The sequence below is a fragment of the Pinus tabuliformis genome, chromosome 1_2, assembly GCF_031772625.1.
Source record: "Pinus tabuliformis cultivar Carrire ecotype Pingquan chromosome 1_2, CPIR1, whole genome shotgun sequence".
NCBI classification, from domain to species: Eukaryota; Viridiplantae; Streptophyta; class Pinopsida; order Pinales; family Pinaceae; genus Pinus; species Pinus tabuliformis.
The window spans coordinates 1,174,113,350-1,174,128,069 of NC_142298.1; the positions used below are offsets into that span (position 1 = coordinate 1,174,113,350).

The 14,720-nt window shown below is 35.9% G+C and overlaps 1 protein-coding gene, 1 long non-coding RNA gene and 1 pseudogene across 2 annotated transcripts in view; 1 reads left to right on the forward strand and 2 right to left on the reverse strand.

The window, feature by feature from the left end:
* LOC149210417 (uncharacterized) overlaps nucleotides 1-14,330 on the reverse strand; it is a 58,570-nt gene extending 44,240 nt beyond the window's left edge. Inside the window, exon 1 of the mRNA XM_089396718.1 lies at nucleotides 13,553-14,330. Coding sequence (XP_089252844.1) covers nucleotides 13,553-14,140 — 588 coding nt within the window. The 5' untranslated portion in view covers nucleotides 14,141-14,330. The remainder of the gene's footprint in view (nucleotides 1-13,552) is intronic.
* Nucleotides 2,028-3,659, reverse strand: LOC149210418 (uncharacterized). The gene is made up of 3 exons (XR_016252948.1): nucleotides 2,739-3,659; nucleotides 2,557-2,633; nucleotides 2,028-2,444 (listed from the first exon to the last, which is right to left on the reverse strand). It is a non-coding gene; the product is annotated as an uncharacterized LOC149210418 (long non-coding RNA).
* On the forward strand, nucleotides 3,955-7,989 carry LOC149210419 (uncharacterized; annotated as a pseudogene).
* Nucleotides 14,331-14,720: the final 390 nt, after the last annotated feature.

Consider the following 14,720-nt stretch of genomic DNA (forward strand, 5'->3'; position numbering starts at 1 on the left):
GTCACATACGAGTCCACAACGTCTTTCATGTCTCCATGTTAAAAAAATATGTTTATGATCCTAAACATGTGATTAATTGGCAGGAGATTCAGGTGAGAATTATCTCTGATAAATCAATCTAAATGTTTTCTCTTAAAAGAAAATTGACTCAGGTTGTTGCATGTTGTAGGTAGAACCGGAAGGAGAAATCCGAGTCGAACCACTGAGCATTCTCGACTGGAGAGAAATCACGCTACGGAAGCGGGATATTACCCAAGTTAAAGTGCAGTGGCAGCGCCTGATGAAGCCACTTAGGAGGACGAAGAACTTATAAAACAGGCTTACCCAAGGCTGTTTGGTACCGAAATACATCGGAACGATGTCTAATTTCAGGAGGGGGAGATGTCATATCCCCAAATTATTGTAAATATTTTTATTTACCTCAGTTAAAAGGACACAAATAAAGGGATGATGATTTTTATCTGTTGCATGAATTAATTAATATTTATTTTTTTTCCAGAAAATGGAAATGAGAAATGATTTCCTGGAAACAGCAACATTATGTAACTTCTAAGGAGAGAAGTTATTATAATTAAAAAATATATATAATCAAGAAACGGTTGCAAAAGCCCTAACCACTTTTCCCTCCCTAACCGTGGAATGGATTCCAAGAAAAAGGGATCGGAGGGAAAAGGAGGACTGTGCTGTAGAGGACAGGCAGTGTGGTATGAGGGAACTTACCACGTCTGGTGATGATCAGATGGTAAGAGCGCAGACCGCTGGCAACCTGCAAAGACTGTAGTCTTTGAATCAGCTAGGGGGAACTCTGGTCTTGAAAGACAGTCTCAAGGTCGAGTGGAAGACTAGCTGTGAATAGCAAAGGTGATTTTAGCTTGGAGCAGAGGAAGAAAGTGCGTTTACAGCGGCACAGGTATGTGGTCCTGACTTAAGTTAAATGAAAGAAAGGCACTGTTTGATATTCTGAAGATTGCAGTTCCTTAGAAAGCAGTGCAATGAGTATTGAAATTACATTAACAGGAAAAGAAAATAGGAAGGGCGAGTAGCTCTTCATCTAAACTGTTGACGGGTTGATTAGTGGTAGCACGTCTCAGGTAGTGGGCCAGCCAAGAATGGTACAGAAATTGCTTCTGTTAGATCAATTCCTTTCATAGAAGTCAGGTTTGAGGACAAACTGGTAGTTTGGCATTATTAGTGATTGGTGAGGGTTGTCACCCTGAACTTGTCAAGGCAGGTTTTACCACATGAAATAACCCTTCTTCGAGCGAAAGCAATCTGAGAAGAGAGAATCCCCTAGAAAGTCTAGGAAGTTAGGCCAGCCGCACCAGGGAGACGGTAGAGGGCAACGGTGACAAACTGTGTAAACACATAAGTAACCTCGGGATTAGACAAGCGAATAGAACTTATCAAGTCCGGCAGTACACATTAAGACTTGTGGCTTTTGGGCCGAGCTCTTCCTTTAAGAGACATAAGTGTAGATATATATAAAAAGTGAATATTACAAACCGTGTGTAAGTAGCCGCAGAACTGCAGCGACTCTAACAAAAAAAAAAAAGACTGTTACAGGTGTTTAAGGAGCGGTTGAGTAATACCTCGGAAATAAGGAACAATAAGCCGTGTGGCGCGGTGAGAGACCCGCCCCGTGAATGTCATCTAATAAGCGGAGAAACCCCAAAGAAAAAACCGGGTAAGGCATAGAACGAGGTTGTAGATTGTTAAGGATAATGTCATACCATGTTTAATTTTCTCCCAAGCATACAAGGAACGCTAGCGGGGTAAAACTTTAGGATTTTAATAGAAAAAATACAGAATTTGAGGGGCAAGGCTCGGGCCCTCTACACAAGGAAAGTAGTACACTTAGGGAAAATCACTTCAGACAAGTCATAAAAACAACATATAACTGTATACGTTTATGCATCTAAACAAAAATGTGAACTGGCAAAAGTTGTGTAACATTATGTGTACATTAAGCAAAATGAATTATAAATTTCCTGTGCAAAGATGCCGCGGAGCGGTAACCATAACAAGCATAGATGAAAATATATTTATATACCGTTGATTAAGAAGAAAACAGTAAACCCTTTTTAATAAGTACAATTCAGTAAGCAAGAAGCTTAGCATGCCGTGACAAAAGAGCAAGGTGTGCGTTAAAATTTACATACAGTCACAATAGTCTGAGCAATGGAATTGCGGATGGACATTCAAATTCCCAAACTTAAATTACATTAATCTTGCCCACGGCGCTGGAGTTTGGGGGGAAACAAACAGTCCTCCATAACCTTGTTCATCCAAAGTAAAAGACCTGGAGGATTACCCTCCTCTAACCCAAGGGGAAAATTTAAAAGTAAATCCAGACATAGCCACAGCCGATAGTCCTCATACCTGGGATCCAGAACGGTGGTGAGCTTTACCTTAGTGCTAGGCCGTGTGAGGAGCTGTCGCCTAGCCTGTTTAAGGAGCAAACCGAGCAACATAACATTAGTCAACAGTGGTAATAATACAGCTTCAATAAAATCAAAACCCAGGGAAGTTTTCCTCGTCCTTTAGTAAGACACTTACCACTAAAGGAAGCACCAGACAACAAAAGAATTGCACCCGTTTCTAGTGTTGCAGAGGGACCCCAACGTCGGATAACCCTACAAATGCATGTTGCATGAGCCAACAACAGGAGTTTATCAGTAATCAAAAGAGCGCACGGCCAAAAGAGCATAGAAGGAACTTAACACAGTGTGTTTGTTTACCTGAGGGGCTAGGGATTGAATCCTCCGGCACTGGAGCGAGGGTTGCGAGCTGGGCTCTCCGAAATGGGCCACATGGTCTGAACCAGAGCAAAGCCGCATGAAACTTCCCGCACAAATGATTTCCGTCACCCAAGGCATGCAATAGTTTAGGCGGCAGCCCGCGGAGGTGATCTGCCACCATTGGATTACAAAGTGCTCCCTCCACCATTGATGCAAGGTGATCCGGATCAATCTGCCGGCCTCGTACAGTACGAAGCAGAGCAGGTATTATTTCACACAGTATCGGATAGGGTTGCCACATGAAGGCTGAAGGGAAATGGAAAGTTACCTTCGGAACAAACGCCACGTGGACAGCATGCGTTCGAACCATACAAAGATATTTTAACCCTTAAATGCTATGTGATAGTGTTATGAATAAACTGCGTAGGGTAAATAAGTGTAAATTTAATCCATAGTTAATCCTCGGGCATGCAAACCTTAAGAGTATATTTATTCACGTAAAAAAAAATTAATTCCCGATTTATAGAGACATGACAACTTGAGATATAGGAAAAATTAAAATTAAATAGTTGTTTTTTATATTAATTTTCTCAAGCTTTATCCTATAAATAGTAATGAATGAACTTTCGATTACATCGATTACATCATCACTTGATGATTTGAAGAGTACGTGGAAATTGCTTTTAGAATAATATTAATTTTTTTTGGTCTTGTTTATAAATTTAGTAGGAATTTTTTAATGGATTGTTATAAATTTTGATTATTGAAATTACTCTAACGATTGTTTTATAAAGAAAATACTGGAATTCATTTAAAGTGTTAGAGTTTGCAAAATGACAAAATCATATCATCAAAATTATGATATTTGTGGATTCTATCAAAATTACTTACTTAAGAGGGAGGGACATTTGTTAACAAATAGATAAATGTTAATTTAATGGATATTTAAATCACATATATTTATTTGTAAATCTATTTCAATTACTTAAAATCTATTTATTATTTAGTATTTAATAATAATGTTTTTTGTTAATGAAATTTGAGTAAATTTTCACTCTTATCAAATAGTTTAAAAATCTTTAACAATTCAAATTCAAATTAATAAAATTGTTGTCAATTACATGCATAAATTAAATAGCTTATATATATATATATATATATATATATATATATATATATATATATATGCCTTCATACTTAATTAGAAATTATACCAATGAAATCTTTAGGAAGTGCATACTTGTCTCAACCCTGTAAGTCTAACTCTAGCTTGGAAGTTGTATCAATGAAATGAAATCCTTGCAAATTGCAATACTTGACTCACCTTTATAGTACTTTAGCTAGTCCAAACCTCACATTATTGAACCTAAACATTTCATAATATATACAAGGGTAATGTGAATAGGCTTCCACTTTTACATGGTTTTGGAGGTATTTAACTCTATAACAAATTAAATTAGTCTAAGTCTTGGTGAGTGATATCAAAAACTTCACATTCTTTATTTTATTCAATATTAATTAGGAAAGTCATAAATTTCAAGTTTACCTTAAACTAGGGTTTATGATTACTATGTAACATACTTTATATGTAGATAGTTTAAACTAAGATTTTCGATTACCCAGTAACATATTTTGTACAATTAATGTATAGCAATTTAACTATAAGAAAAGTTTTAAATCCAAGACTATCTTAAATTGGGGTTTATGATTGCTATGTAGCATACCTATATGTAGATGGTTTTGGAGGTTTTTAATTCTATAACCTTTTAAATTAATGTGACTTAGTTATCAATTACTTTTTAAATAAAAAGCAGGTACTAATTACTTTTTACATAAAAAGCAGGTACTAAGGGCTGCATATTACACTTGTTTTATCATTATATTGTCCCTCCATAATAAAGATTTTCATCAAAAAACTTCTACAAATTTTCAGTTATCAACATGGGATTAGCTTCAGCAAAAAGTTTTTTTTGAATATTGCTTATGTTCATTACTTTGCTTAAAGCCAACCTTGTGGGTTTATAAAACCTTAGGAAACTTTTCACTTGAGTGCATTGCTAACTTACATTAGATGTGTCTTAAAAACTATATATTAAAAGTATCTATAAAGCCTATAAGTATAGCAAAAAAGCCTAAAGAAATTTGGCACTGCATTTTGAAGTGCTTGCCTGGCTTGACAATCTACCTGTAATTTTAGATAACTAAATACTGTAAGGAGAGTCCACAATGAAAAATACATGACTTAGAGGGTAAGGCAGTAAATCAGACCAATCCAAATTGTAAACGTTAGATCGATTCACATAAAAGATATAATTTAGAAAACACCTATAACACCTATATATTCAAACATTGAACCTTCTTTACCTTCCCTCCTATTTCTCCTTCCTCTCTAAGCATCTATCTCGGAATCGCAGTATATTAGAAGACTTTGCTAGCGAAAACCTAGAAAAAACCTAGAAAATTCCTCATGATTTATGTTGTCAATAGAGAATTCTAATTATCAGTGAAAAACCCAAAAGAAATGATGTGTATAAATGCAAACAAAGCTCCTTTGTCTGAACAAGGTCATGCAAACTGGTCTGGCCAATTCCATACCATCATTGTATTTTTAGTTCTCATGTGTTCATTGTGTTGTTCGCTGATGTATGTAGTATGAATACGACGAGGTGACGATTTTGACAGAGGGCCTCGTCAGAATTCTGTTGGTTTTTTCCAGAACTTGAATTATTTTTGTTGGTAGATATTGAATTATTTTCGTCGTTACTCTCGAGGCTATCATTGCATTGACAAGTATTATGTTAAATAAATATTGATTCTAGATATTAATAGTATTAATATTTTACTCTATCTACTTTGCAGGCATTACAATTCTGTGTAACCAGGGTCCACTGAGTTTATATCCCTGTAACAGTAACAGTCTAAGCCAAAACCAATCTTGCATGGATATGTCTCGGGGATCGGAGTTGAGCTGCACGTAGGCCAGAAACTCCTCCACTTCACAACCCAAGATTAGGCAGTGTATCAATAAAAATGAGGATTATGTTAGGTTTACTGAGATATCATCTTGCGAATGCTCTGATAAGAATGGAAGTCATGGGACATCGATCTCAACTTGGGTCTAGATTTAACGCTGTGTATCAACCATGTTGAGAGCAAACATGAAATCCCCCAACCTAATCCCCCAAACTTAACAGTGCAATCAGCTATTTTAACAGGAGGAATGGAGCAGGCAAGAATTTTGACAAGAAGAGATTTTCAAGCCCTAGCTCTAAGCAGAGAAACCAAAACATGTACTCTGATTCTAGGAACATGGTGGATGCAGTGGAACGGTTTGAAGAGAGCTACCAAGAAGTAATTGTAACCCAGCCAAGGCCAGTTCAGTGCAGTGCTTTGAGGACACTAAAACAAAATCAACAGGAAACTCCTATGAGTAACTCGAATGAAGCTAAGCATTTAGCTTTTTCTTGGATTACATCCAAACAGTTTGAGTCATTCTCAACAAACCATTCTAGAATGGATGACCTTTGCAACTCGAGCTATGATGAAGCATGCCAACTGTCTACCTTTGATCACAATTTGATAGATCGCTCAACAGCTCCTGATGACTCTTCTATCACAGAGTAAGGTCACAGTCCTTTCTATCTTTTGGGAAACAATTTCAGTATTAATCTTGTAAATTTATCTAGCAATTTCTAATGCTTGTCCAACTTTTATCTAGCAATAAACTACTCAGGAATGGGTAGAGTCTGCCCTGAACTTGGGGCACACAGAAGTGGACTAAGTGGATTAATGGCCACCCCTTTGGATAACAGTGATTGGACACTGTGACTCTGAGCAAAGATGACTTGCAAAATGTTTCTTCATATAGTCAAACGACTTAGGATCATGAAAAACTTCGGCACAAGTGACTTTGGTAGGCTGAAGTCCAATTTCCAATCTTCTGATATGCATATATTTTTATTATTATAAGGTATCTTATAGGGTCACTCTGTTCTGTTTGGCGTTTCATATTTGACCACTTATACATCTTCTGGTAGCTGAAAATAACGGGAGATTTATTTGCGGCTCAAAAATGCTCAAAAAAGAGAAAGACTGCTTGAATGGCAACACCCATCTCCAGGTCCAGGGAGATCACATATCTTGTTTCCTTGCATCATCATTAAAGCAAAAAGTTGGGGGATCAAATACTGCTCCTGGTGATCATGTTGCAGGTGTTTATTATTAATTTCATTATTATTTTCCAGCAATTCCATCTGCCTATCAACCACTGTTTCTACCATTTTTGTTCTCTATTGATTGAACCAATGTTGCAGGTGTTCATTATTATTTTCCAACAATTCCATCTGCCTTTCAACCATTGTTTCTGCCATTTTTGTTCCCTATTGATCCAACCAATTCCTATCTGCAATTTGGACACTTTTCATATATAAGCTTCCAGATCGACAGATATATTTCCTATGTGCTTCATATTATCTTCCCCTCTTTAAGTTGCATTATTCACATTCATCTCACTGGCTTGCCAGAGTTTTACTCGTTGATTTTGTCTTCCGGAATGATTTGCGAGATTAATTTGTACCTGTGAGATTCATAGGGTCACTGTTATCAGCACTGGCTTTTGTTGGACTGCATTTTCTTGGTTATTTTGGTGGGCTATACAGATACTGAAGGCTTGGACCTGGCCAGTTATATGAGCAACAAGAATTTTCTACACACCCTTGCATTTGTACCTAAATTATGTTCTCAACTCAGGTTCTATGGCTGTTCAATTTTGACGAGTTAATTCCTGTAATCAAAGAAACATAAGATTTCCTCCCTGAAGTTGTATTTTCTCGTCATATAGAATTTATTTGACTGATAAAACACTGACTTTAGCATTTGAATATAATCAAAACTTTTGTCAAGGTGAACATGTAACACAAACCGCTATTTAATACCGTATCTTGGTAGATACATCAACAAATCGTTACATTCCTTACATATTTTTAAGATTTATATCTTTTGAATTCATACTTAATTTGTCCTTTCTCTTTGTTGTTTCTCTGGAGTTCAGTCTCATCATCTCAAAGGTTGAAATTTCATGGGAAGGATTCGGAATGGGAGTTACTTTTCTAGAATTAAACCATTTAAAGGGGTCCAAGCTCCGCTTAGCGTTGCATAACAGTTCGTTTTTTTACCAACATTCGGCTAGCCCTCTACTTAGGTTCCCATTTTCGAAGAGAAAATAATTAATATATATATATATATATATATATATATATATATATATTCATAAAATCATCTCACTAAGGAAACACGGACTTCAACATTTGAATATAATTAAAAACTTTTGTCGACGTGCACATGTAACACAAACTGTTATGTAATACAGTATCCTGGTAAATAAACTAACAAATATTTATATTTTTATATTTTAAACTTATGATCAATGGGTGTCTGTGGGGATTAGTCTTATTAGGTTTTGTGGCGATTAGTCTTATTAGGTTTTGTGTTCAAATTTTATAGGAGTTTAAATTTATGATTAACTGGTTTCTGTAGGGATTAGTCTTATTAGGTTAGATATTCAAATTTCATGAGAGAGGTTGAAGACAGGAGTCATTTTTAGGGAATTAAATTCTCTTAAAAATCTAAAAATTCCAAAAATCCAAGTTAAACCTAACTTTGCACAACAAATCATTCTTTTTTCTACAAAACAATAAATAATCCTCTCCCTAAATTTAACTATATATATATCTATATATATATATATATATAGCATAATGAGTCATTTTATCTATGACAGACCTCATGATAGGACAAGAAACAAAATAACAAATTATTACTTAAGTTTAATTAATTTGTTTTCATGCTTCCTAACATCTTGATAAAACTTGTCCGACAACTCTATTCCGAGGTTTGAACTTCGGTCACTCTATTCCCAGGTTTGAACTTCGGTCACTGAAATAATAGTCCAAAACCTAGTTACCAGAAACTTGACTTCGGAGCAGTGTTTTGAGGGAGAATGACTTGAAATATCTAAGTGTCAATGGCTGGTTTTTCATGGAAACATAATTGATCTAAATAAATAGATTATTCATCGAATTCATTTTTTAATAAAATTTTATTTTAATAATTTATAAAGTATTTTAATCTGAACCAAATAGAATTAACAAAATTAAAAATTTTAATAAAATTATTTTTTATTAAAAGATAATTTTATTTTTTTATTAAAATTAAATTATTTTTTTAAATTTTTAAATAAAATAAAATATAAATTTTAAAAATTTCGAATTATTTTTTTAACTATATTGTATGTGTTTTTCTGTTTGCTAATTCACCATGCATATAATTATCAAACAAGAAAATAATATTAAAATATCAAATTTAATAGAATTATTATTATTCAAAATCAAAATATTTTTTTTTCAAGTGTAAATGTTAGTCTTTACCATGTGTGAATGTATGCTCATAACATTTTAAGCAGACAAGAAAATAATACTAAAATACTACATTTAATAGAATTATTATTATTCAAAATCAAAGTAATTTTTTTCCAATTTAATAACTTTATAAACCTCTCCTGCACCAAAAAGTACAATTGTTAACCTTTACCATGTGTGAATTTATGCTCATCTTAAATACATTTTAATCAAACAAGAAAATACGTTGGATCATCTTGAAAGTGGCACATGCATAACTTTAATATCCATGTGCCCTCTACCAAACAGTAGTTATATTTGTCTATTGCACCTTCATTAAGTCTGTTCTTCAGTATTGTTATAAGGAGACGCTAATCATTATGCCCTCTGTGTTTTCTTCTTTGTTGCATCATATTTCAGCAACAAGTAAGAAATTAAAGACATCCGATCAAATCAATTAGAAAACACAGAGTTTAAGATTGGCTTGTTAACGAAGATAATGAAACTGACTGAATTTAGGATGAGTTAGATGACTATATATATTAGAACACTGGGCTCCATGACAAGCCAAGTTAATCAAAATAAGAATAATAATCTTCTTTCAAGGTCTTCGAGACCCAACACTCCATTTTACGGAATGAAAAATATAAAAACAACCAACAAACGTCTGAGGAGATGTAGAGCACTTAACGAGTTGAAGTAATTCTGGCGAACTAGATTGGTCCAAAGAAAGTTTGATCAACCCCTAGGTAACCTTGAGTATAGGTCATTTCAGTGAGCAGCTCCCCTTGTGAAATGAAAGGAGAGTAATCAATGCTTAGAATGACCTCAACGCGTTACGGACTAGGTGATTCAGGGTTACCAGAGTTGTAGCATATTCAAGATTAGGTGATTCAGGGTTACCAGAGTATGCTAGCATATTTTAAGGTTTTTTTTTCCTAGTAGTTGTATTAATTATATAATATTAAAATAATCATATTTACTAATGTGTGGTTGATATAAATATATTTATATAACTTTTATAAATCTATTAGTATATAAAAAATAGAAAATATCTCAATAATAATAAAGGTGGTTGTGTTAATAACCAGCTTCGTTACTTATAATTAACCATGTTTTAAAAAATTAATTAAAATTGACCCAAAACAAACTTGATCAACCCCAAAATAACTTAAATACATGCCTTTTCAGTAAGCAACCCTGGTTAAATAAAAAAATAGTGATCAATGCTTAGAATAACCTCAACCCGCGAAAGACTAGGTGATTCTTGGTTACCAGAGTTTTGGCATACCCAAGATTCTTTCTATCTTTTTGCTACTGTAGCGCAGTTGTATCAATTACATAATATCATATCACAAGGGCCAAATTTACCCTCACCCTCTCCTCGCTAAATCGCTGAAACAGAATTCAATGGTCTATCCTTCAACGAATATTATATTTGGGATTCATACACGAGCGTTTGTGTGAACACATGGCAGATGTTTCAAATGGCCATCCACTTGCTGTTATTTATCACTAAAACTTGCACTTGCCTTGCAGTCAAACTGTTGAGATCATAGTTTGTTGAGAGGCAGATGTTAAAAAATACAAAGTTGGAAAATTCCATGCAGTGTCAGAAAATGTTGCAAAGAAAATAATATAGTTATAGCATAATTGTTTTGAGGGGTTCTTTATTCTTTTGGGAAAGTGGTGTAATGGTGTACAATAAAATAAATCTAAATAATAATAGTTAATTATTTATAACAAAATATATATAATATATATAAAAAAATTAATAAATTTAATTAATAAATATGTAATTAAAATAAATAATATATATATATATATATATATAATTAAAAATAGAATATTTTATATATAGAAATGTGAAATTTATATAAATACTAATAAATAATTAAAAATTAACATAAATTTATCTTAATTTTTTTATTGATAAACTATTTAAAGAAATTATATTTATAAAATGTAAATTCTTATTTAAATTTTATTAAAAAATAAAGTCTTGAAAAATCTCTCTAAACACTTAATAAATCCAAACTTAAATAAATAAATTTATATTGAATAATTAAATATCTACTGTAAAACCCCACATGCAGGTGGTTAAATACGCGTTAATGCGGATTAGACAGTGGGACGACAAGTGGCTTAATCACAAAGACACCCGCATTCCCACCCGAGCTGATTTATTGCGAGGCACCGTCAACCTGCAGGCGCCATTACTTTGGTGCACAAGTCGAGGACTCCTTTGCAAGCTTAAGTCCATGGCTTCGGCAAAACTGCATACCTTTGCTCCACCCCCTCTGAATTCCCCGTGCCTCCCTCATGTTGCGGAGTCGAGCTCACGCACGACAACAGGGAGGTGCTGTCGACTCCTGAGCTGTATAGATTTGGGGGGATGGAATTCATTTTTCCCAGCATGTTCTTTGCACTCTACAAACTGAAGCCACTGTTCTGGTCTCTGTCTCTTGCTTGGATCGCCCTGTGAATTCCGGCGCTGAGTCTGCCTCTGCCTCTACGCACGCTGATAGCACCTTCGTCATTTCAGCCCACACCAGTCAGCTCCACCCCACCCGCAGTACCATGCCGTGACTCCGCCACCGAATGCGTTGCAGGAGGGGCAGCAGCCAAGGCAGAGCCATTCACCCCCCCCTCTCCTTCCATGATGACCCCTTCGTCCTCCCCTTCCTCCATCCCGTCCACAACGCAATTCTCTGGTAGATATTCCGCCACCCGCAGTGGAAAAGGCCTAGTCAATGCTGCAACCCAAACGCTCAACCTCTCTGAGTCCCCTCCCCAGCCGCATCAAATGGCCCAATTCCACTTCCACTGCACCATGAACCGCCCTGCCATCATTGCCATCATCACTGTGGCGTTCAGAGAGGAGTCTCGCCCGCAGAATGAATAGACTCACACCACTGCAACTCATCTGGTCTCTGCGCAAACCACCACTGTTTAGGAAAAGCCGGATACCAGCAAACAAAAGGCGGCTCAGGAGAAGCCGACCACCAGCAAGCAGAAGGCCTCGGGCAACGGCACTGATTCTCGCAAACGCAAAGGCATTTAGGATGGCAACAAGCATGGTGAAGGCATTCCTGGTGGCACGCAGGCAGTTGAAGGCATTCGTGGTGGCAGGCAGGCAGCTGAGGATGATTGGGATGAATACAGGTGTCTAATAGTGGAGGAACCTCCTCCACCAAGTGACACCTAGAGGGTCAACTCAGCCAGGTTTCGATTTTCAGCTCCTATTCTTAGGGGCTTTCTTTTAAAATGATTTTTCAAATTCTGTCGTCAATTTTGGTAATTCACCATAACTGTTTTCTCTGGGACTTTGAGCTGTAAACCTTGCGCGGGCAGCATTTTCCATAGGTTTCTAGGACTGGTTTCCCCTCAACAGGCAGTCTTGAATCAGTGTTTTGGATGTATCAACTTGTTATAACTCTGTTCTAGCACCGCAGAGGCCAGAGCCTCACTGTAAATTTACTATCTCATTAATAGAATTAGTATTACTTAGAAAAAATATATATATCTATTGTAAAAAAAATTCAAACCCACAATTCCAATAACAATATCAGGAGAGTGACATAGAATTTTAAAAGAACCAGAAAATTAAAATTTCAGTTTCAGGACCCTCTACCTCCTAAACACTGTCATAAATCTATAAAATTCTATTTCCTTTCTCGTAAGATCGGACTCTCTACTTCCTAAATACTTGGTCAGTGGATCTATAAAATTCAATTTCCTCTCTTAATAATCAAGTGTCTAAAGACTATTGTTTGTACTTGCCATGATTCATTATGCCTGTGATTCCCTTGTACCCACTTTCTTCCCGTATGGCTTTTGGGTTATAATTCTCTACCTACGGATATAGCAGCCCCCAGTTTGGAAAGAGATTCCAAATGGTGGGAAGGCCCAAAGGCAAATCAGCAAATCAGCTGGGTGTCCTCGAATGGTCACCCAGCCATCTACATAAATATGACTTGCTTCTTCCGAACAAGAATCATGTCCAGCGGATTTCCAGATCACAGAGATCTATGAATCACATAGGGTTTATGGTTTCTTGGTATAAAAATTGAAATTTAAGCACACAATCCTAGATACCATTAGGACCAGATTCAGAAAGAATTTCAAAAAGTTGAGGTCGAAGCCCCCACTTCCTAGACACTTTGTCAATGTCAATGAATCTATGGAATTCTATTTCTTCTCTTGTTAGGGGAGTGTCGAAGGACTCTTCTTTTGGCCTTTGCTATGATTCCTGTGCTTAATAGTTTTTGAAATTTAGTGGATAACCAATAGGAGTGCGTAAACCGATAATTTTCTTTATTTTTTTCATTAATATACACAAATATTTACCTTAATGAAAATCTTCTCAGTTTCATCTGTTTCAAATAAAACACAAAGAGAATCAAGATAGAGATGAACCTCGATGAAATCGAAAAGCCGCGATATGTAGCTGATAAGGTCACTGAAATCGCCATCAACATTTTCTTTATCAAGTTCCTTAGCGGCTTCCATTATCGTCTCAGCATAATCCGACTCCTTTGGAAGTCTGGAGGAGGAGGGGGTCGAAGAGGATGCTGGCTGGGTAGGTGGAGAAGCAGTAGTTTGAGAAGTCGCGGGGATCAAGGAGGAGGGGGTCGAAGAGGATGCTGGCTGGGTAGGTGGAGAAGCAGTGGTTTGAGAAGTCGTGGGGATCAAGGCAGATGGTGTTACAATACCTCGAGAGGAGGAGGGCACCGCATCTGATGGAGCAATAGGTTGAGAGTCATTCTGCATTACTGTAGAAGCATTGACTTGAGAGGGAGCCGCCGCTGATGGAGGAGCAGAGGAAGATAATTGATGAGAAGATTCTATAGTAAGAGTTGCTACAGGAGAAGGATTGGTAATCACAGTGCGAGGAGGTGGGTCAATTTCAGATGAATCAGGTTGTGCAGAAAGGGTGGATTTCTTATCAGAAAAGCATGGAAAGCATGTGAGTAAACCGCAGCAGCAACATTTCTTTGCAGACATGTTTGATGAAGATGCAACGATGCGCAGCTCTGAAAAAGTAAGGAGTGAGAAATGACTCCAGTCACTGGCTCCAATTCGTCCCACAGCAAGTCAAGAATGTAAGATTCTGAACATAAGAATGTTATATATAGTTGCAAGGGGCACCAGCGCAGATCACCTGCACTACACGCATATGGATTTAATAGAGCTAATGTAATTCATATCTTTCAGGGGTAAGTTAATTATTGCTTTATTAGATATTACATTATTCTTATTTGATGTTACAATGGAAAAACAATAAAATAATTTTTATTAGTAATAGTTATATATTCAAGGTTCTAATACAGTTTAGAGGTAAATTGATTACTTACCCATTGTCTTTTCCTTCTATTCATTCAATATTATAATATTAAATAAAAAAAACCATTATTGATTTAATATATATGTTTAATTAACTAACTCACTAGACTGCATTCAGATTTTCGCAAGTGAAAGATTCCATGTGTCATGACAACCAGAAGTTGTGATCCACAAAGTTTGTCGAGTAAAAGCATATCGCATTATTAGCTGTAGATAAGCTTGTTCAGACCAAAAATTATAT